The 21572-nt window shown below is 38.3% G+C and overlaps 2 protein-coding genes across 3 annotated transcripts; both read right to left on the reverse strand.

The window, feature by feature from the left end:
• Positions 1-13579: 13579 nt before the first annotated feature.
• On the reverse strand, positions 13580-15521 carry LOC108328409 (vestitone reductase). The gene is made up of 4 exons (XM_017562276.2): positions 15290-15521; positions 14615-15139; positions 14008-14197; positions 13580-13917 (listed from the first exon to the last, which is right to left on the reverse strand). Exons 1-4 carry the CDS (start codon positions 15408-15410, stop codon positions 13776-13778), a joined length of 978 nt encoding a protein of 325 aa, XP_017417765.1. The 5' UTR covers positions 15411-15521; the 3' UTR covers positions 13580-13775.
• Positions 15522-17912: 2391 nt separating this feature from the next.
• On the reverse strand, positions 17913-20012 carry LOC108328011 (vestitone reductase). 2 transcript variants are annotated; one of them, XM_017561776.2, is made up of 4 exons: positions 19816-20012; positions 19142-19666; positions 18297-18486; positions 17913-18206 (listed from the first exon to the last, which is right to left on the reverse strand). In XM_017561776.2, the coding sequence occupies exons 1-4, from the start codon at positions 19934-19936 to the stop codon at positions 18065-18067; spliced, it is 978 nt and encodes a 325-aa protein (XP_017417265.1). In that variant the 5' UTR covers positions 19937-20012; the 3' UTR covers positions 17913-18064. The 2 variants fall into 2 exon arrangements, with proteins under 2 accessions (XP_017417265.1, XP_017417267.1); XM_017561778.2 differs by having other exon boundaries at positions 19142-19715; positions 19816-19987.
• Between the last annotated feature and the right edge of the window lie 1560 nt (positions 20013-21572).

The following is a 21572-nucleotide window of genomic DNA, read 5'->3' on the forward strand; positions in this document are numbered from 1 at the left end:
GGATTTTCAAATTTTTAATAAATTATTAATTCTAATTTCATTTTCGTATTTTATGTATTAGTATTTAGTCCTTATTGATCTTATATTTCGAAAATATGATCAAAATTATGATCCTCATGGTTACGTGATATTACAAAAGTATAAATGTTTCAGAGGTTGTGTGTAACGTGTAAAAGTTTGATGATAATTAAGAAAATAAACAATTTTTAATAGTTTGGAGGAGATTTTTCTATTATATATAATCGTCTTTTTCCTTGTTTTAAAAAGAATGGTATTCTTTTTATAAAACTATGGAGGCATGTCATTTGTTGCATGCAAGTGAAAAGTGTATATTTGAAAACATACAAGTTAACTTTTACAAAATTAAAAGAATCCTAAAAAATACCACTGGTAAAAAACAATACTTTGTGTTTCTAATTAGACTTATCAAAGTAATTCTGGACAAGTAGCTAACATAACAACTTAATCAATCAAAGTCATTAATATAATAACATTGAACTACAAAATACCATAAGAGGTATGGAGTAAAGAAAAGGTAAATTTTGTACATTTTATAGTTTTAATTATGTAGTATGAGCACATTAGTGATTAAAGAAGAAAAAAAACTTTGATCATTAATGAAAATAAAAATTACACTTTTATTGGTTATGTGAGGATGAGTTTGGATATTGTTTCGGTAGGGATGTGGAGACCAAGATACGAACCTAACAACCTTACTCTTTTCCTTCTCTGTGCTACTTTCACTATATTGTCTTTCTCTCTTCTCCAAGTCTCTGAGCACGGTGGGCTGGGTACCTGCAAAGGCACTCCGACGCTCAAGTCAATAAGACGCTCAAATCAATCAGGGTGTTGTTAGAGCAACTGAATCTTTCTTAATTTTCTCTTAGGGGAAAAACGTACCTTTTTCCTGGTGTGCTTTGTATATTTAAATTAACATAATAAACCGTTTACCTGAAAATCCGGTCGGTTAGTGAAGATGACTGTTTAGAAGTTGTAACCGTCATATTTACCTGAAAATCCGGTCGGTTAGTGAAGATGACTGTTTAGAAGTTGTAACCGTCATATCGTGTGCTGATACCGAGTCAATTACTTCCGTGATATATGGCCGTGATTCACGGCGCTGTGTAACTGCTTATCTGTAACCACTAGATCACGATGTCGCATATTGTATGTCGATCATCATTCGTGTCGACCTGAGTGGACGACGTGTCGCACACATGTTTCATGTCGGTTGTCGAGCCTCAACTGGTCGACAACGCCACATGGTCGTATGTTATTATGGTCGGTTATCTAGTGGTCGACCACACTAAGTGGTCGAATGTCATTACGGGCATGAGAATGTCCTGCAGTGGTTTAATTGTCGTCGGGTTATTGGTCGACAGTTGGAGGATTAGGTATCCTATAGTACATGCCCCCCAAGTCCGAGTAAATGGATGATGACAAAGTTATGAAGGACTTTTAAGTATTGTTTGAAGATTCGCGGAGACGTGGAAGAAACGAGGAGACGTGTGTGACAGCTGTGCGTGGCGTTACGAATTTTGGGTTTTCCCGCTCCTGTAGGGAAGTGAGGGGACGCGAATTAGTAGCCGTTAGATTAAAAAGAATCCTACGGCGCCTGACGATTAAACGGTTTGGCTTCTTCAACACGATTCAGAAGGGGGTTAGTCACTTTTGCAGAAGAACAGACATTGAGAGAGTGCACTGCTAGCGAGATTGTTTCTTCTTCAGTCTCATTGCCTTCGTTGCTACGAGAATCAACCAGGTAACCCTAAAATCCCTTTCGTCTTAGTGTGTTTATTGTTGATCATGGAAGGAAGGGGGCAGGATATCGGGGGCGATAGGCCGGGGCCGCCATCTACGGCGGAATGTTCCGAAGTTACCACGATACCATATGGGGAAAGGGCATTTGTATATGGAAATGTGTGCGGCGAGGGTCCAGGGGGACGCATAATATCTCCGATTAGCGGAGATGAATACGCATGGGCGGCGCGTGAGGTAAAAGAACTTAGGAGTCAATTTAGGAGTAGAGCTGTAATTACGGACTGGATTGAGAATAGTTGTGTGGTGAGGACCCTAGGGTATCACACCTGTGTGAAGTTGATAGCGTGCCGGGAGGATGAGAGGATCTGTTACGGGAGGGAGAATGCCTCTGATGAATTCTTTTACTGTTATGCTGCGCTATTCTATGATTTGTATGTGAGATTGCCGTTCACCACATTCCAAATGGATGTTTTGCGCACCTTGAACGTTGCACCGAGCCAGCTGCATCCCAATAGTTGGGGGTATGTACAGGCGTTCGGGGTGTTGTGTGGGGCGCTAGGAATTAGGCCTACTGTAGGTGTGTTCTTGCATTTCTTCAGATGTCGTCCGCTTGCGACGAAGGGGTGGGTATCATTGATTTCAGAACCAGGTAATGCGCTTCTAGAGCTTTACCTGCAATCGTATAGGGGGTTTAAGGAGAAGTTTTTTAAGGTGTCGATCACCGACGCTGGTCGACGGTTCTTTTTCGATGGTGAGGGGAATCCCAGATTTCCCTTATACTGGACGCAGGATCCTCTGAGATTTACCTCGTGGTCGGAAGATGAGATGACGATTGAAGAGTTGGAGGCTTTAAGTGTGTTGACCTCGTTGCCCCGCCCCTTCTCTTCTCGTCAGATTATAGAGTGCCTCGAGTTCGATGACGCAGGGGCGAGGGTGTTTGGTATGTGTCTTTGCTTATCATTTTTGTAACTTGTTATGTTGCTGCTGACCATTCTGGATGGGTTTTGATGTTTTGCAGAGATAATGGGGAGGAAAGGAAGTGGTCGCAGCTGGTTTCAGACCATCGACGACGAGAGGGATGAAGGTAATCGTCCGGGGTCGTCCGTTGGGCAACAACGCCCCCCTGTGCCACCAGCTGGGCCACCTCCAGTCGTAGTGGCGTCGGCTGAGAAGACAACATTAGTTGAGGTGCCTCTCGTGCGCAAAAGGAAAGCCAAGACAGTCGACATCAACCGCGAGGCATCAAAGAAAAATAAGGAGGTGGTTGAAGAAAATGAACGCCCCCTTCCGCTGGGCATATGGGATCGTGCCTTCATGCCTGGTCATAGGGTAGACCTCAACATGGATGCTTCAGAGAAGAAGGTGATCGAAAACATGAGCGAGCAACAGATTGCTGACAGCTTGCTGGAGATGAACACACGAGCACAAGCGTTGGCTTGGCATCTAGCGTATGCTTCGGATAGGGGTCAGATGCGGTCTGAGTTAGAGAAGATGCGCGCCCAGCTGAAAGAGCTCGTCGAGATCCATGCGGGCTGTGAGGCCAGGCAGAAGCGTACTGAACAACTTCTGAAGGAGGGCGAGATACTGTGGAATAAGACTCGGGAAGCTGGTGTGGCCCTCCAACAAGAACGTGATCAGATGGCCGGGGATCTGGATCAAGCGAAGAACTCAATGCTGATAGTGGCCCGAGAGAGAAACGCACTGAAGGTAGAGGTCTTTGAAAAAAATGAGTTGATCGAGGAGTTGAAGGATGCGATCATGGACGAACATAAGAAGGGTTTCAGGAAGGCCTTGAGGCAAGTCGAGCACTTGCTTCAGGTATCAACCAAGGGAGCTGAATTTGACGTCCGGAAGGATGTGCATGAAGGTCATCTGAAGCCCTTGAAGGAAATTCCGGATGACGCTGTCCTGGAGGGGGAAGAGGATGAAGAGGAGGTCGCCAACAATGAGCCTGAGGGAGCAATGGAAGCGGACGAGCCTGCCAAGGAAACTGCTGAAGCTGTTGAAGGCGACACACCCCAAATTGTCATAGATTAGGATGTAGTAATGATCTGCATATACATACTTGAGTATTTGATTCACGACTATGAATGTTAAACTTGGATTATTCACGAATGCTTAATTGTTGAAATAGAGTGCGCTGTTCGTTTAACTTAGCTGATTCTGCGATTGATTTGTTGTGGTGATCGCTAAGTGTGAATGTCGAGTGTATTGATAACGCTTTGTGTGACAGTGGAGAGCGATAGTCGAGTGAGGAAAATATTGGGTGTTCAAGGGTGAACATCGGCCAATGGGAGTGTATCCCGAACAGACTGGGTGTTCAAGGGTGAACATCGGCCAGTGGGAGTGTATCCCGAATAGACTGGGTGTTCAAGGGTGAACATCGGCCAGTGAGTGGGAGTGTATCCCGAATAGACTGGGTGTTCAAGGGTGAACATCGGCCAGTGAGATTGCTTTCATCCCCTTTGTGTATGGAAGTGACTGGTACGACAACCCTGGGACTCGACATTAGAGCAGTGATAAATGAATCTAAGCAATAATCATGATGAAATATAATCTTTAGTTGATAATTGATCTTGATAGTGTTGTAAGAAGAATAAACAAGAAATGGATGTTAACTAAAGTAATATTTAAGGTGAGTGGCGTTCCAAGTGTTGGGAACTGGGTGTCCATCTAGAAGCTGGAGACGATATGCGCCGTTCGACATGTCCTCTACAACCCGAAAGGGTCCTTCCCAGTTAGCTGCGAGTTTGCCATGGGCTCGATTCTTCCGAGCTTCTCCCCGCTTTCGCCACACCAAATCGCCGCTTTTGAAGGTTCTAGGTTTTACCTTGGTATTGTACCGTCGAGATAGCATGCGCTTTTGGGCCTCTGCGTGAATGGTGGCAACCTCACGACGTTCAGGAAGGACGTCGAGATTCGTCCTTAACTGCTCTTCATTAAGGGACATATCAGTGATTTGGCGCCTCAACGAGGGCTCGCCCACCTCGACTGGAAGCATGGCATCAGTGCCGTAGGTTAAGTTGAATGGCGTGTCTCCCGTAGATCCATGGGGAGTGCATCTGTATGCCCACAGGACCTCGGGTAGCTCCTCCACCCATAAACTTTTGGCTTCACCGAGTCGCTTTTTTAACTCTGTCAAAATGGCTTTATTTGCGGCCTCGGCTTGGCCATTGGTTTGAGGGTGCTCGACTGATGACGTGACATGCTTAATGCCTAAACTGATGAGGTAATCCTCTAATTTGCGTTCGATGAATTGGCGACCGTTGTCAGTGATGATCTTCTGAGGGAGACCGAACCGACAGATGAGACGCCAAATGAACTTCTGCACTCGTTGGGCGCTGATGACGGACAGTGGCTCAGCTTCTATCCATTTTGTGAAGTAGTCAACTGCCACGAGGAGGAACTTGTTTTGCGCTTTGGCGATCGGCAGGGGTCCAACTATGTCGAGACCCCACTGGGCGAACGGCCAGGGAGAGACAATATTGTGTAAGTCTTCAGGAGGTGCACGGATGTCGTGACCATGTGCTTGACAGGAAATGCATTTCTTGACGAATATCTCGCAGTCGCGGTCGAGAGTAGGCCAGTAATATCCGGCGCGAAGAACACGTCCTCTTAATGTCCGCTTGCCAGAGTGAAATCCACACATCCCTGTGTGCAGTTCGCGCAACACATAGTCGGCCTCTTCTTCCGAGAGGCATTTCAGCAGAGGAGTGCTATGGCCGCGACGATATAGGTCGTCGCCTATACACACAAAACGTGCAATGTGTTTGGACTCAGCCGCGGTAATGCTAACACCTTTGTCCTGTCGTTCCATGAGGTCTTTCACTTTCTGCCGCCAGTCTGCTATAGGTGTCGACACATTAGTGACAAAAGCTTCCACCCCAGGGCGGTCGAGCGTCATTCTAATGATTGAGGACAACTGCGCTCGCTCCTTAGAATGAGTTAATTTGGACAAAAGGTCTGCTCTTGCGTTTTGCTCCCTGGGTACATGGAGGACATTAACTTCGACGAAATTGCGGAGTAAAGTCTGAACCTTGTGGTAGTAACGCAACAGTTGATTGTCCTTGACTTGATAGATTCCATTCACATGGTTGACGACCAATTTCGAGTCCATCCGACACTCTAAACGTTCGACCGACAACTCTCTAGCCAGGGATAGGCCAGCAATTAAGGCTTCGTACTCGGCTTGGTTGTTGCTAGTTGGAAACTTGAATATGATGGCTTGCTCTAGGACCAAATCATCTGGCCCCTCTAAGACGACACCGGCTCCTCCCCCCTTTTTGTCGGAGGAACCATCCACGCTGAGGAGCCATTTTGTCGCGGAGTTCTTTGGTGCCGGTGTTAACTCGGCTGCGAAATCTGCCAAATGTTGACCCTTGACGGATCCGCGGGGCTCGTAGCGGAGGCCGAATTCTGACAGCTCCATTGACCAAGCAACCATTCGTCCTGCCAAGTCTGGCTTACGGAGGATCTTGGCGATGGGTTGATCTGTGCGGACTATCACTTGATGGCTCTGGAAGTATGGTCGAAGCCGGCGGGAGGCTGTGAGCAACGCCAAGGCAAACTTCTCAATGCGGGAATATCGTTCCTCGGCCCCTTGCAAAGAACGACTGATGAAGTAGATCAACTTAAGGGATGGTATCTCTTGTATCAAGGCGGCGCTAACCGCATACGGGGAGGCTGCAAGATACAGCTGTAAGTCAGATCCCTCGTCCGGTCGGGCCATAATTGGAGGACTGGTTAAGATGTGTTTGACAGTGCTGAATGCAGTCTCGCAATCATTGTCCCAGTGTTGAGTGGAGCCCTTTTTCAAATTCTTCAGGATGGGTTTGATGTATTCAGCCAGCCTTGGAATAAATCTGGACAGGGCGGTAAGGCGACCTACAAGACGTTGTACTTCTCGTAGGGTTTTTGGAGCTGGCATGTCGAGCACGGCTTTGCACTTGTCGGGGTTGGCTTCAATACCTCGACGCGTGAGCATGAAACCTAAGAATTTTCCTGCGGGGACACCGAAGGTACACTTGGCAGGATTGAGGCGCATGCTGTACCGTCGGAGCTGGGCAAAAACCTCCTTCAAATCTTGCAGGTGCTGTTCGACAGAGTTGCTGCGAATAACCATGTCATCGACATATACATCCATGCATCGTCCAATCTGGTGATGGAAAACCTTATCCATAAGGCGTTGATAAGTAGCCCCGGCATTCTTCAATCCAAACGGCATTACTTCATAACAGTAATTAGCGCGTTCGGTAATAAAGGCTGTCTTGCTTTGATCGGGCTCGTACATTGGAATCTGGTTATAGCCTGAGTAAGCGTCGAGGAAGCTTAGTATTACATGGCCTGAAGCTCCGTCTACCAGACGATCAATGCTGGGTAAGGGGTACGAGTCTTTAGGACATGCCTTATTAAGATCAGTGAAATCGACACACATTCTCCATTGGCCGTTGGACTTTTTGACCATAACTACGTTGGACAGCCACGTAGTGTACGTCAATTCTCTGATGAATTGGGCATTCAGCAGTTTCCCAACCTCAGCTTGGATAGCCTGGCGTCTCTCTTCCCCGACTCGTCGCTTCTTCTGGGCGACAGGTCGTGCCTCCCGGAAGATGGATAACTTGTGGGCCATGACCCCGGGATGGATGCCTGGCATATCAGCAGTTGTCCATGCGAACAAGTCTGCGTTGTTCCGTAGAATGTGTCCCAAATCGTGCTCTTCGCTGGAGGTGAGGTCTCCGCCAATGCTAGTGGTTTTGGATGTGTCTGTTGTTAAGGACAGGAGTTTGACTTCGCCTTGCGGATGCAGACGTTCGTCTACGTTGGTTCGGGGGTCTAAGTCGACTGCCGCTGCCTCGGGTCCTTTCGTCCTTCTGGTTGGGACGAAGGGAGTGATTTTTAACCCGGCAACATAGCACTGTCGAGCTGTGCGCTGATCGGCCCTCACGGTACAAATGCCACCATGGTCTGTTGGGAACTTCATGGCGAGGTGGGGAGTAGACACGATTGCCCCAAATGCGTTCAGACAAGGTCGTCCTAGCAGGGCGTTGTACGATGCATTTGCCTCGACCAGCAGGAATCGAACTCGACGTTCAGGGGCCTCTCGACTTGTTCCGAGCCGAGTTCGCAGGTCGAGGTATCCCCTGGTATCGACCCGTTCTCTTGAGAATCCGACAATCTGCTCATTAAACGGGGCGATAAGGTCCTCAGATAGGTCCATTTTCTGAAAAGTGGACCAATATAAAATGTTGACCGAGCTTCCTTGGTCGACGAGAACCTTGCTGACATCATACCGAGCTATATTAGCCGTGATGACCATAGGATCATCATGATCAGGATCGGGAGCATGGAAGTCAGCGTTCGTGAACGTGATGTCAGGGATCGACAGAGCCTGGCGTTCGATCATATGGACCGACTTCAACTGTCTCAAATGTCGCTTCCTCGCCGAAGCCGACACGCCTCCCCCCGCAAAACCACCAGATATGGTGTCGATGCGGCCTCGGACTGAGCGTTCTCTCTCTATGCGTCGAGGTGGACTGCGCGACCGCCTACGGTGTCGATCATCTTTAGGGGGAGATCGCTGGGGACTTCGCCTAGGAGGATCTCTTCGGCGAGGAGTTGTTGCTCTAGTGGAAACTCTCTCCTTGACGTAATTCTGGAGATAACCGGCACGAACGAGTCGTTCTAACTCGTCTCTTACTGTGTTACATTCTTCCGTGTCGTGCCCACGATTCATGTGGAACCGGCAAGTTTTGTTGTTATCCGCGTTCTTTGGGGTGGCACTCCGTCGCGCGGTGAGAAGTTCGGCGTGTAAGGCCTCTTCTAGCACCCTCGCCCTTGGTGCGTTGAGAGTCGTGTAGCGATCGTATTTAGACGTCCACCCCGACTCTTTCCTAGGTGGCCGATCTGGTTTGTAGTCGTTGGGGGGTCGTCTCGTTGGTTTTCCTGTCTCCCGGTTAGGGACCTCCTGCTGGTGTTTCCTCCTGGAGTTACGGTGATCTTCGATGCGGATGAATTTCGCCATAGTGGATTGGAGTTCCTCCATGGATGCTGGAGGGTCAGCATATAATTGTTCCGAGACTTGTCCCGGCCTTAAGCAGGACGACAGGTTGCTGATAATAAAGGTGGGAGTAATATCTGGCACGCGCCGGGCCGTCTCGATGTACCGCTGCATGAAAGCTTTCAGGGTCTCATCCTTCTCCTGCCTGGTATGGACAAGCTCAGTAGCAGTCATCGCTGGTTTTTTATTGGCTGCGTACTGTTTTCGGAATAAAGATTCGACGGTTGCAAAGCAATCTATGGAATTTCGGGGAAGTTTATGGAACCATTCCAGAGCTTCCCCTTTAAGGGATAAGGAGAAAGCTCTGCATATCACCGGATCGCTGTCGGTATAGAATGCCATGGCATCTATAAAATTACGTAGATGGTCATCAGGATCTTCAGAGCCATTGTAGCGTTCCAGAGTTGGAGGAGGCTTGTCCGGCATGTTTGCTTGCATGATGGCTTCTGTGAATGGAAGCAGGTTAGTGAGGCGCATAGGAGTAGGCCCCCTCCTTCCTCCCCCGGCCCGTTCAGAGGCTCCCCCATGATGGCTGGCATCGTTATCCTCCTGTCTGTTGGAGGCAGATAACTCTGGTGTTGGGATCTGTGCTCGTAGCGCGGCTGTCTCCTCTGCGTGTTTACGTTGAGTCTCCTGCATGGTTTGTGCTTGTGCCTCAATTTGCGCCTGCAATTGCCTGATCAAATCGTGCGTATTGGAATTTTCCATTGCTCCGGTGGTCGTTGTTGGGATAGTAATCTCGGGCCCCACGGTGGGCGCCAAAATGTTTCGGTAGGGATGTGGAGACCAAGATACGAACCTAACAACCTTACTCTTTTCCTTCTCTGTGCTACTTTCACTATATTGTCTTTCTCTCTTCTCCAAGTCTCTAAGCACGGTGGGCTGGGTACCTGCAAAGGCACTCCGACGCTCAAGTCAATAAGACGCTCAAATCAATCAGGGTGTTGTTAGAGCAACTGAATCTTTCTTAATTTTCTCTTAGGGGAAAAACGTACCTTTTTCCTGGTGTGCTTTGTATATTTAAATTAACATAATAAACCGTTTACCTGAAAATCCGGTCGGTTAGTGAAGATGACTGTTTAGAAGTTGTAACCGTCATATTTACCTGAAAATCCGGTCGGTTAGTGAAGATGACTGTTTAGAAGTTGTAACCGTCATATCGTGTGCTGATACCGAGTCAATTACTTCCGTGATATATGGTCGTGATTCACGGCGCTGTGTAACTGCTTATCTGTAACCACTAGATCACGATGTCGCATATTGTATGTCGATCATCATTCGTGTCGACCTGAGTGGACGACGTGTCGCACACATGTTTCATGTCGGTTGTCGAGCCTCAACTGGTCGACAACGCCACATGGTCGTATGTTATTATGGTCGGTTATCTAGTGGTCGACCACACTAAGTGGTCGAATGTCATTACGGGCATGAGAATGTCCTACAGTGGTTTAATTGTCGTCGGGTTATTGGTCGACAGTTGGAGGATTAGGTATCCTATAGTACAGATATTATTTATGGAATAATAAAAATAAAAAGACTATTCATAATAGATATTTGATCTTGATTGAAATAGTAACCAAAACCAACAAGATGTCTCTTTTGAGTAAGTTGAAAATATATTTTATTTTTGCTTGGCATTATTAGTTTTTAGGTAAAAAAAAACTAGTTACATTATCTATGAATCTCAATTTAAAACTTAACTGAATCTATCAAGGATCGCTCTATATATAAAAAACTAATTAAAAAAAATTATGTATTTAACCATCTCCAAATCAAACATTATTTTTCTAATTCACAAACTTAATCAATATATACAAAATTCATTCATTTCACATTTAATTGCAGTTCATCACTTATTATATTTGAAGTCCATTTTAGGTCAATGTCTCTTTTTCTTTACCAACAACAAATTTAACATTTCATCATATAATGATGCATATCGGGAAAGTTGTTAGATATTAAAAAATCAACTAGTTTTATGTTTTGTTTAGTTATTCTTTAATTTCTTGGAATTTTGTCAAATAAGGTATTGTGTATAAGTTTTCAACATAATCAGGATATCATGTTTTATATTTAGTGACTAGTAAAGTAGTTTAGCTACAATAATAACAATTATGCTTTTTTACAATAACAATTGTGTCTGGCTTCTAATTCTTCCTACCATAAGAGATTCAAATATATAAATATTGTTTGTGAAATTTGTTTAAAAGCAACTCTTCGCTCTCATTCATATTTGAACTGGATAAAGGTCATTCTTCCTAGTGCTTTCAATATTTTTATTAACAAGTCAAAACTCATCAACATATATACTTCAACTTTGGATGATATTAAAATAAAATATAATTAAATATTATAGATACTATATATAATTATTTATTTATTATTTAGATATTATATATAATAAGTTATTCAATTTCTTCTGAATATTACAAATATTTATCAATCAATTATTTAGTTTTCTTTTTTACTTAACATTGCTCTTATATACATCTCTCCCTCTTTTGTAAATTATATACTTAATGATTTAATAGCATTTTTTTTGTCTTTGTATTTATAACAGTGATTCAAAATTTTCTATTTTTTTTTAAAGATTCAATATAAACATTTTCATTAACGTTCTTTGGACAATGATGATCTGATATATCTTAATATAATTATCCACTCTTTAAACGTTTATTCTCCAATTCCAAAAACAAATTGGAAGGAATAACATTAATATTAGTCTAACATAAAGGATCATATAAAGGATCACAAATGAATTTTGATGATATACATATACAGTTGCATAGTTGCTACTTGTCCTTCTAAAGCACTTGACAAATTACCTATTTCCTGCACAAAAAGCACAAAAAGAACAAAGGACAAACTTAAGCTAATGTAGTTTTCTTAACACTAGTAATCTGAAATAGATACGATCATTTTAATCATATAAGGGGACAAAAGTTTGAAAGACATACACAATTAAAGTGACAAAAGTGCAACATTATATATTCTGTATAATCAAATCTTTAGTACTCAAGATTGCAAGAGCTTCTCAATATCTTTCTGCAAGAGGAAAAATATAACTTAACTGACATACAATTTTAATCTTTATTACATGACACTGGACAAATTCGGTTGTAGTTAAATGTGTTGGGTTTCAGTTTAGACTATTTTAGAGGACAAGTGCATTTATGCCAACAACCCAAACATCAATCCAACAACATTCACTGAAGTTAAAATTAACCCCTTTTGTTTGCATCATTATTATATGTAGAAATCCAACTTAAAATATATAAACATGATAATATGTTTGGTTGAGAATCCAAATGTGAGTCTAGATCCATAAAAGTGAGAAAATGAAACACTCCATTAATCTATTATTTTAAGGTTTTGAGTTGAGAGTGATGTTAATATCTTATGTTGTTCTCATATTTAATAACTTTGTGAAGTTCCACCTGATACAATCTTCAAATATTCCTCCTTTCTACTCTTTCAAAAACTTGTAAAGGGGAGTTGCATTCTTTCCATTGACTTCAACCTGCAATGAACTATTTTAGGATGATTTTCATGTAAAATAACACATGGAGCAGTATTCAATTCCACATGCATAAACAGTGTCAATGCAGGAAAATATACGTCACGTCATGCCAAGATAGAATACTACACATAAAAGGGAACAAAATAGAGCAAATAAAATATGGGGTGGTTGTCACATATCAGAAATCACCTTATCAAATATAGGAAATTCAACTTTGAACCTGGTGCAAACAACTTCCTGGATTTCTTCATTGTTTCCTGGCTCCTGTTCGGCAAATCGGTTGCATGGAAATGCCAAGATTTTAAATCCTGGAGATTGAGATCACTCGGAAGTCTCAGTTTTACAAATTCACATCATGATAAATATGGTTGACATATTTATTTCTTTTCATTTTTTATTCAAGTGTTTACCTTGATTCTTGTATTGTGGAAATGGTACCTGCACGAATCAACCTTGACACACAGTATTCGTTGTATCCAAATTCTTGGTCACCATGTCTGCTGCTAAGCCATACTTAGTTTCATTTTTTTCGCAATCATGCACAATCAATTTTTTTCTTGGTACCGATCTATGTCGATGATGAGGATGGCTTACCATCTATACCAACTCAATCATGCACAACAATTTTGTTGGAATATTGGTAGTTATCGAGCTATGCATAAATTTTGGAGTTGACTTAAGATGTGTATTTAACTTTGATCAAAATTCAATTTATACAATCAGACAATGATCTATAATTAATGTCTAATATTCTAGCTGTCTTGAATGCAAATTTGTGTTTTGTAACTCACATAATACCAGGCTTAAGAATCCACCGTATTCATCTTGTAAGGCTTGGGGAAGATCCCAATGGAAAAGGGTCACAAATGGCTGAATATTTGGATTAATAACATTCTCATCAATATATGATTATGAACATGTCAATATATTCACACACATATGAATACAGAATGAATTATATCAGATTCCTTCTTGGTTTATACCAGAGCTAATGTTTCCTTCTGCATATTTTTCAGAGCAGTGTAAATGATTTTTTGACTGATTGAAACCTTTAAACATGAAAATATTTCTAAACCGCCTGTAAATATTATATAATTTTATTTTTCTTCTAATATGGCGTCATTTTCTTATAACTGCCGCTATGTAATAGCCACTAAAAATTATTTTTCTGCTAGTGTTTCAACTTGCAAATATGAATAATTAATTTGCAATTCTTGAATTATTCAAGGCATGACATAAAATGACAAAAAGAATATGATTCAATATATATCTGAGGGTCTTGCACACAATAATTGGAATTATAAATGAACCAAATTTCAAATTGACTGAAAATAACAATGATAATTGTTTGATTGATTTACTTTTCTAAACATTTGCCGTTATAAGTATTTATTGTAATTCGTAAATATAAGTTCATGCATATTTATTAATGGTGGTTCATAGATGACCCTTTTGCTTGCAGCATTCAATTGCATCTACAAACATTTCCTCCATGCTATACTTAAACTCAAATCCAGCATCCGTAAGTTTCTTGGAGATTAAATGTGGAAGCTTCACATCATGAAATTTCTTCACCTCCCTAGAAGAAGAAAAACAAAACCAAAATTAAAATACAATTATAAATTTGAGAAATAACTTTGATGCAGAAGGACAATAGTTCAGAACTCACTCTACAGATATTTGAAAATTGGGGTATTTGGCTGAAAGAAGTTCTGCTATTTCTTCAACATCTGCAATGAATGGTGAGCAATTATACCTCCCTTTTGGATTAGGATGATGAAGGAGGAAGATATGTGCTCTCGCAATATCATCAACATGTACCATATGAAGACGAGAGGCACCAAACGGATTCTTCTTACCTGCACACCAGTGACAAAACTGACTTGTAAAATTAGACTGATGAATCATGGAAAATACAGAGCAAGAAATGCTTAACGGTGTGACTATGGATATACAAACTATGGTGTACTCTGATAAGAAAAAAACTTTCATTATAAGGGAATTAAAGAATCATAGTTCTTTGTTAGAGGAAGGATTGTTAACATAAAAAAAAAAGACGTCTCACATGAGATAAAACAAGATATGGATATACATAAAATACTTTTATTGATAAGAAACATTTTAGAATGGTACCAAAGTAAATATGTGATAAAACCAAACTAATGAAGATGCTTTGTTTTAATCTTTTTAGGTCTACTTTTGACATGAGACAAATCAAAACTGATGATCAAAGAATGTTGAAAAGGGTCCTACAGATTGAGAGTTGCAGGAGTTACCAAATAAGAAAGAGAGAGTGGTATAAACTGAGCCAGGGAGTTTGGGACAGATGAAGGGACCAAGAACAAAAGTAGGAATGAGAGTGACAACATCCAAACCATGCTTTTCTCCAAATTCAATAACTGCTTTCTCTGCCATTGTCTTAGAAATTGAATATGCCCAAGCAAAGGGCTTCAAATCTCTGAGAAGATTTTCATCACTCCAATAACTCTCATCCATCACATCATCTTCTTTCTCCTGCCAATAAACAGCAGAAGCACTGGAAGTGTACACAACCCTCTTCACTGTCTTTGAATTCAGGCATGCTTTCAGAATGCCTAATGCTCCATCAATGCTTCTTTGGGTCACCACTTCCTCTGGTTCATTCAATTCTATGTCAATTGGAGTGGCAGTGTGGAGCACACCAAAACACCCTTCAATTGCTCCATTGAAACTCTCTGGGTTGCTCAGATCAGCACTGAAAAATTTTAACTTTTCAGATGCTCCTGGAAGATTTGTGAGGAAGCTCAAATCCCTCTTGCCATCTGTCAAATACATAAACTCATTGTTCCACAATTTTGGTTTTATGCCCATCTTAACATAACACAATGAGAAATAAGAATAACAACATCATAAAATATCTTTCAGAATTTCATATCAGATCCACTGAGATGAAAGCTGTATAAATGATTTACCAGGATCAGGTCTAACAGTGGTATGAACAGTGTAACCATCCTCTAGTAGTCTCTTGATGATCCATGAGCCAATAAACCCTGTGCCTCCTGTTACACAAACTCTTCCTTTTCCTTCTTCCATTTCTGGGTTTTATATTTTGCCCTGCTTCTAGTTTTGATGGTTTTGCTTCAATCTTCATGAATGGATTCATATATACACACAAAAAATGGAACATTCCCTACATGGCGGCTTTTAATTGACTATTATACTGTTTTTTTCAGTCATGGAGGACAGATATGATTGCTCTTTCTCAAAAGAACAGATCAATTTTTTATTATTTTTAATAAAGAGATCATAGTTATATCTTTAAGTATTTGTTATTTGTTTTTAATTTTTGAAAAATTATAGTTTGATTCTTGATTTCTCCTCTTCTTGTACAGACCTTTTGTTATTTTTTATTTATTTAGTTTCTACCCTCTTTCAAAATAAAGAGCAAAATAAACACTCATTATACTCAATGAATTTAAGTAGAAAAAATATGATATCTATATAGATTAAATGAGTGGGAGAAATTACAATGAACAGAAAGGTAATAGAATGATTATATGAAAAGGAAAAGAAAATGAGAATAAGATTATAATATTAAAAACATGTCAAATAGGAAAATTCATTATTTCTAGAAGAGAAAAGACATTTAAATATAAAATTGTCAAATTGACTCAAACAAAATTAATCAAATTTTCCTTCTGACTTTTCCTTCAAATTGTACTTTTCAATGCAATTTCTAAAGCATTGAAAACCAAATTAAAGAACTGATGAAAAGAAAAAAATATATGTTTTTTGTTGCTCTAAGCTTTTTAAAGTTCACAATTAGTCTATTTTAAAGCAATTGTTTGTTTGCGTTTCTTTTTCATTTCTATTGAATAAAGGGTTGCAAATTAATGAGTTTAAGGGCGTTGATTCTTTGTTAGGTTCTAAATGAAGAAATTTGGAAGTGTCTTACCTCAACATTTCCTGCCTCGTCTCTTTAATCATTAATCGCTAAGTTATATTGAGATAAATAAGCATAAAAATTTAATGTTGCATGTTATTAAGTATAAATCTTGGGATGTGAGTTTGAGGCAGTACATTTCTCCACTTATTGAATTTGCATGAAAAAAAAAGTTGACTCTCTTTTCAATTTGCTTACAAAAGTGTAGTGTAGGAGATGCTTCTTTTTAGAGACAATGAGTGATTTGTTGAAATTAGAACTATGATTAATCTAATTATATTTGAATTATATGTTTTTTTATTGATATTCTATCTTGTACTTTCATGATAAGATTTTGGGATATTAAAGTGGTAATAAAATACATTTTAGTTTAATAATAAAGTTGCTAGTAAATATCATAAAATCTTATAGTTCAATAAAAAAAAGTAATGAAAGAAGAAAAGAATAATATATGATTGCTGAAAAGGTGTATTGTGTTGTGAAAAGAAAAAGAAAAGAAAAAATATATGAGATACTAATGATAATAAAAAAGCCATAAGGAAGACATCTATTATAAATATATATTATGAACCTCGACATGATAAGTTAAACAACTCATGATAACCTCGGAAACATAACAATTCAATAACTCAGTTACAACTTAATAATATCTTAATAACAATTAATAACAATACAGCAACAATTTCACAACATTCTAATCGATTTCATTATTTTAAAATATTTATTAATTCTAATACTCTTTTTCTAAATTTTTATAAATGTATGCTGTATTAATTTTACTATAAACAAATTAATTTTTAACATTAATTAAGTCAGTTATTTAGTGGTGGTTTTAATGGCTACTATTTTAATTTCCATCCATTAAACCACGCTTATAGAATTTGGTATGACAAAGTATTATAGCGGGGATTTAATACAACCACCGAAATAATGTCATTAAAATTATTAGAGTCGGTTTTAACTATTTTAAAATTAATTTTAAAGAAGTTTCATCTAGTATTTAAGGACAGACAGTTACAACGCTGAGAAAATCATAACTTTTTTTTATAAAAAAACAACAACTATTCAATATTTAGTGACAGTTTTAATATTGGTAGTGTTATGTAGTAAGATATTTATTACATAAAATATCTTAGATATTCAGATATGTTTTCTTTATGTCTAGAGACCCTAAATAATATTTCAGAGCAGGATCATAATCACTCTCTTGAGAGCTGAGGTTCCATAACTCACATCTGACTTGAGCGTCAAAGTAATATTTTTGCAGGAGCAACAAAAACACATCGGACAACATTTACACCGAAAGAGGTAGTTATCGAGTTAAGATGTGTATTTAAATTTGATGAAAATTCAATTTATATAATCAAGCCATGATCTATAATTAAAGTCTAATATTCTAGTTTTCTTGAAACCTTTAAACATGAAACTAAGTCTAAATCCCGCCTGTAAATATTATATAATTTTATTTTTCTTCTAATATAGCGTCATTATATAATAACTGGCGCTATGTAATAGCCACTATTTTTTTTCTAGTGTTTCAACTTGCAATTATGAATAATTAATTTGCAATCGTTGAATTATTCAAGACATGACATAAAATGATTAAAAGAATATGATCCAATATATAACGTGAGGATCTTGCAGACAACAACTGAAATTATAAATGAACCAAATTTCAAATTGACTGAAAACAACAACTATAATTGTTTGATCGATTTACTTTTCTAAACATTTGCTGTTATATAGAAATAGTATTTATTGTAATTCATAAATATAAGTTCATGCATAATTTATTAATCGTGGTTCATAGATAACCCTTTTGCTTGCAGCATTCAATTGCATCTACAAACATTTCCTCCATGCTATACTTAAACTCAAATCCAGCCTCCATAAGTTTCTTGGAGACTAAATGTGGAAGCTTCACATCATGAAATTTCTTCACCTCGCTAGAAGAACAAAACAAAAATCAAAATTAAATTACAATTATAAATTTGAGAAATAATTTTGATGCAGAAGGACAATAGTTCAGAACTCACTCTACTGATATTTGAAAATTCGGGTATTTGGCTGTAATAAGCTCTGCTATTTCTTCAACATTTGCAATGAATGGTGAGCAATTATACCTCCCTTTTGGATTAGGATGATGAAGGAGGAAGATATGTGCTCGCGCAATATCATCAACATGTACCATATGAAGACGAGAGGCACCAAACGGATTCTTCTCACCTGCACATCACTAACAAAACTTACTTGTAAAATTAGCTAGATAAATCAGAGCAAAAAATACTCAGTAGTGTCACCATAGATTTACAGACCAAGGTATACTTAGATGAAAAAGGACTTCCAGTAGTTTCACATGAGATAAAATTATTAACATACATACATTTATATATATAAGATATTTTCATTGTTGGTAAGAAGAAGTAATACTGTAAACAATGTAAACAATGTAAGTGAGAACCTGACTCAAAGTTGACCATATGTAGAAAGTTAGGTATATGTTATTGTGTTGATTGTCCTTACATGTATATGCTTATTGTTGGGGAGGATAAAAAATTAATGTTTTTTCTAAATAGAAGGACTAAAATGTATTTTACTTTAAAAGAGAGATTAAAAACAAATTTACATAATAGTTTAGAGACTAAAAACAAATTCTCTTAATAGTTTAGGAACTAAAAACATGTTTAACCTATATCTTAACTATAAAGAGATAAAATCATATACAGATGTAATGTTTTGTTTTAATCTTTTTAGGTCTACTTTTGACATGTGGCAAAGCTGTAACTGATCATCAATTCAAATTTCAACATGAGACGAATCAAAATTGATGAACAAAGAATGTTCAAAAGGGTCGAACAGATTGAAAGTTTGCAGGAGTTACCAAATAAGAAAGAGAGAGTGACATAAACTGAGCTAGGGAGTGTGGGACAGATGAAGGGTCCAAGAACAAAAGTAGGAATGAGAGTGACAACATCCAACCCATGCTTTTCTCCAAATTCAAGAACTGCTTTCTCTGTCAATGTCTTAGAAATTGAATACGCCCAAGCAAAGGGCTTCAAATCTCTGAGAAGATTTTCATCACTCCAATAACTCTCATCCATCACATCATATTCTTTCTCCTGCCGATAAACAGCAGAAGCACTGGAAGTGTACACAACCCTCTTCACTGTCTTTGAATTCAGACAAGCTTTCAGAATCCCTAATGCTCCATCAATGCTTCTTTGGGTAACCACTTCCTCTGGTTCTTTCAATTCTATGTCAAATGGAGTGGCAGTGTGGAGCACCCCAAAACACCCTTCAATCGCTTCATTAAAACTCTCTGGGTTGCTCAGATCAGCAATGAAAATTTTTAACTTTTCAGATGCTCCTGGAAGATTTGTGAGGAAGCTCAAATCCCCCTTGGCATCTGTCAAATACATAAACTCATTGTTCCACAATTTTGGTTTTATGCCCATCTTAACATAACATAATGACAAATAAGAATAAGAACATCATATAATATCTTCATAATTTCATATCAGATCCACTAATATGAAAGCTGTATAAATTATTTACCTGGATCAGGTCTGATAGTGGTATGAACAGTGTAACCATCCTCAAGTAGTCTCTTGACGATCCACGAGCCAATAAATCCTGAGCCTCCTGTTACACAAACGCTTCCTTTTCCTTCTTCCATTTCTGGGTTTTATATTTTGCCCTGCTTCTAGTGTTGATGGTTTTGCTTGAATATTCATGAAGGGATTCATATATACACACAAAATGTCAAACACTCCATTCATGGCGGCTTTTAATTGGCTATTGTACTTTTTTTTTTGTCATGGAGGACGGCTATCATTGCTCTTTGTCGTGTTTAAAAAAAAGTCACACACAAATAATTGAATTTTTTTCATTAAATATTGACCATCTTTAAATAGATATAAATAATTAAAATAAATACAAATAAGACTTTGAATAAAATACAAATAATAAAAATTAAAAAAAATAAACAGACTCAAAATAAAAATAATTATTTAATTTATCATTATTTTATATTAACAAAATAAAATAATACTTTACTTAAATAAATGAATAATCAAAACTATCTATTCTTATTTTATCTTATTAAAATCAAACTAAATATCACTATACTCAAATTAATAAAATAAGATTCAAATAATATTATTAATAAACTTATAAAATTTCAATCTTTTATTATTTTTTAATAAAGAGATCATAGTTATATCTTTAAGTATTTGTTATTTGTTTTTAATTTTTGAAAAGTTATAATTTGACTATTGATTTCTCTTCTTCTTGGCTATGTTTTACTTATTTAGTTTCTACCCTCTCTTAAAATTAAAGAGCAAAATAAGACACTGATCATTATACTCAATGAAACTAAGTAAAAAAAAAGATGACGTCTAGATAGATTAAAATGGTTGGGAGAAATTTCAATAAATAAAAAGGAAATAGAATGCTTATATGAAAAGGAAAAGAAAATGAGAATTAGATCGTAATATTAAAAAGATGGGATATCAAATAGGAAAATCATTATTTCTTGAAGAAAAAAGAAATTTAAATATAAAATTGTCAAATTCACTCACACAAACAAAATTAATCAAATTTCCTCTTACTTTTCCTTCTATTCTATTGTATTTTTCAATGTAGTTTTTAAACCACCAATTAGATTGAAAACCAAATTAAAGAAATGATGAAAAGAAGAAAATAATGTTTTTGTTCCAATAAGCTTTTTAAAGTTCACAATTATTCAATTTTTAAAGCAATTACTTTGGTTTGAGTTTCTTTTTCATTTATATTGAATAGAGGGTTCACTAGACAAAAAAGGATTTTAACTCGCGCATTAGACATCGGTTTAGTTGTAACCGAAGCAAAAAATGGCGCAGTGACATTTTTGTAATTATCGCAAACGTATATGTCTTGGTTCAAAAAGAATCGATGTCTAAAACTAGCACGATGACATTTCTGTAATTATCAGAAACGTATATGCCTTGGTTAAAAAAAAAACCAGTGCCTAAAACTAACGCGGTGACATTTTTGTAATTATCGCAAAGGTCTATTACCTCAGTTGTTTAAAGAACCGAGGCATAAAATAGCTGAAATTTTTTATTTTGTTTTTTTGAGAGGGTTTAGGCATCGGTTCTTTATAGAACCGAGGCCGTAGACCCTTATTGCCTCGGTTAAAAAAATAACCGAGGTAATAACATCTATTTAGGGTTAAATTCCGCAAACAGACATGGTGTTGCGCCGCTCCTCTTGTTCTCCCATTTTATTTCACGTTGCCAAGAGGGAGGCTTCCTTCCTCTTCTCTATTCCTT

Source organism: Vigna angularis, chromosome 2, assembly GCF_016808095.1.
Source record: "Vigna angularis cultivar LongXiaoDou No.4 chromosome 2, ASM1680809v1, whole genome shotgun sequence".
Lineage (NCBI taxonomy): Eukaryota > Viridiplantae > Streptophyta > Magnoliopsida > Fabales > Fabaceae > Vigna > Vigna angularis.

Coding starts and splice junctions, on each gene's coding strand:
- LOC108328011 (XM_017561776.2), bottom strand. CDS start 19,936: ATGGAAGAAGGAAAAGGAAGCGTTTGTGTAACAGGAGGCTCAGGATTT. Junction 19,667..19,815: donor CACTATCAGACCTGATCCAG/GTAAATAATTTA, acceptor TGTATTTGACAG/ATGCCAAGGGGGATTTGAGC. Junction 18,207..18,296: donor AATTTTCAAATATCAGTAGA/GTGAGTTCTGAA, acceptor TTGTTCTTCTAG/CGAGGTGAAGAAATTTCATG.
- LOC108328409 (XM_017562276.2), bottom strand. CDS start 15,410: ATGGAAGAAGGAAAAGGAAGAGTTTGTGTAACAGGAGGCACAGGGTTT. Junction 15,140..15,289: donor CACTGTTAGACCTGATCCTG/GTAAATCATTTA, acceptor TGTATTTGACAG/ATGGCAAGAGGGATTTGAGC. Junction 13,918..14,007: donor AATTTTCAAATATCTGTAGA/GTGAGTTCTGAA, acceptor TTCTTCTTCTAG/GGAGGTGAAGAAATTTCATG.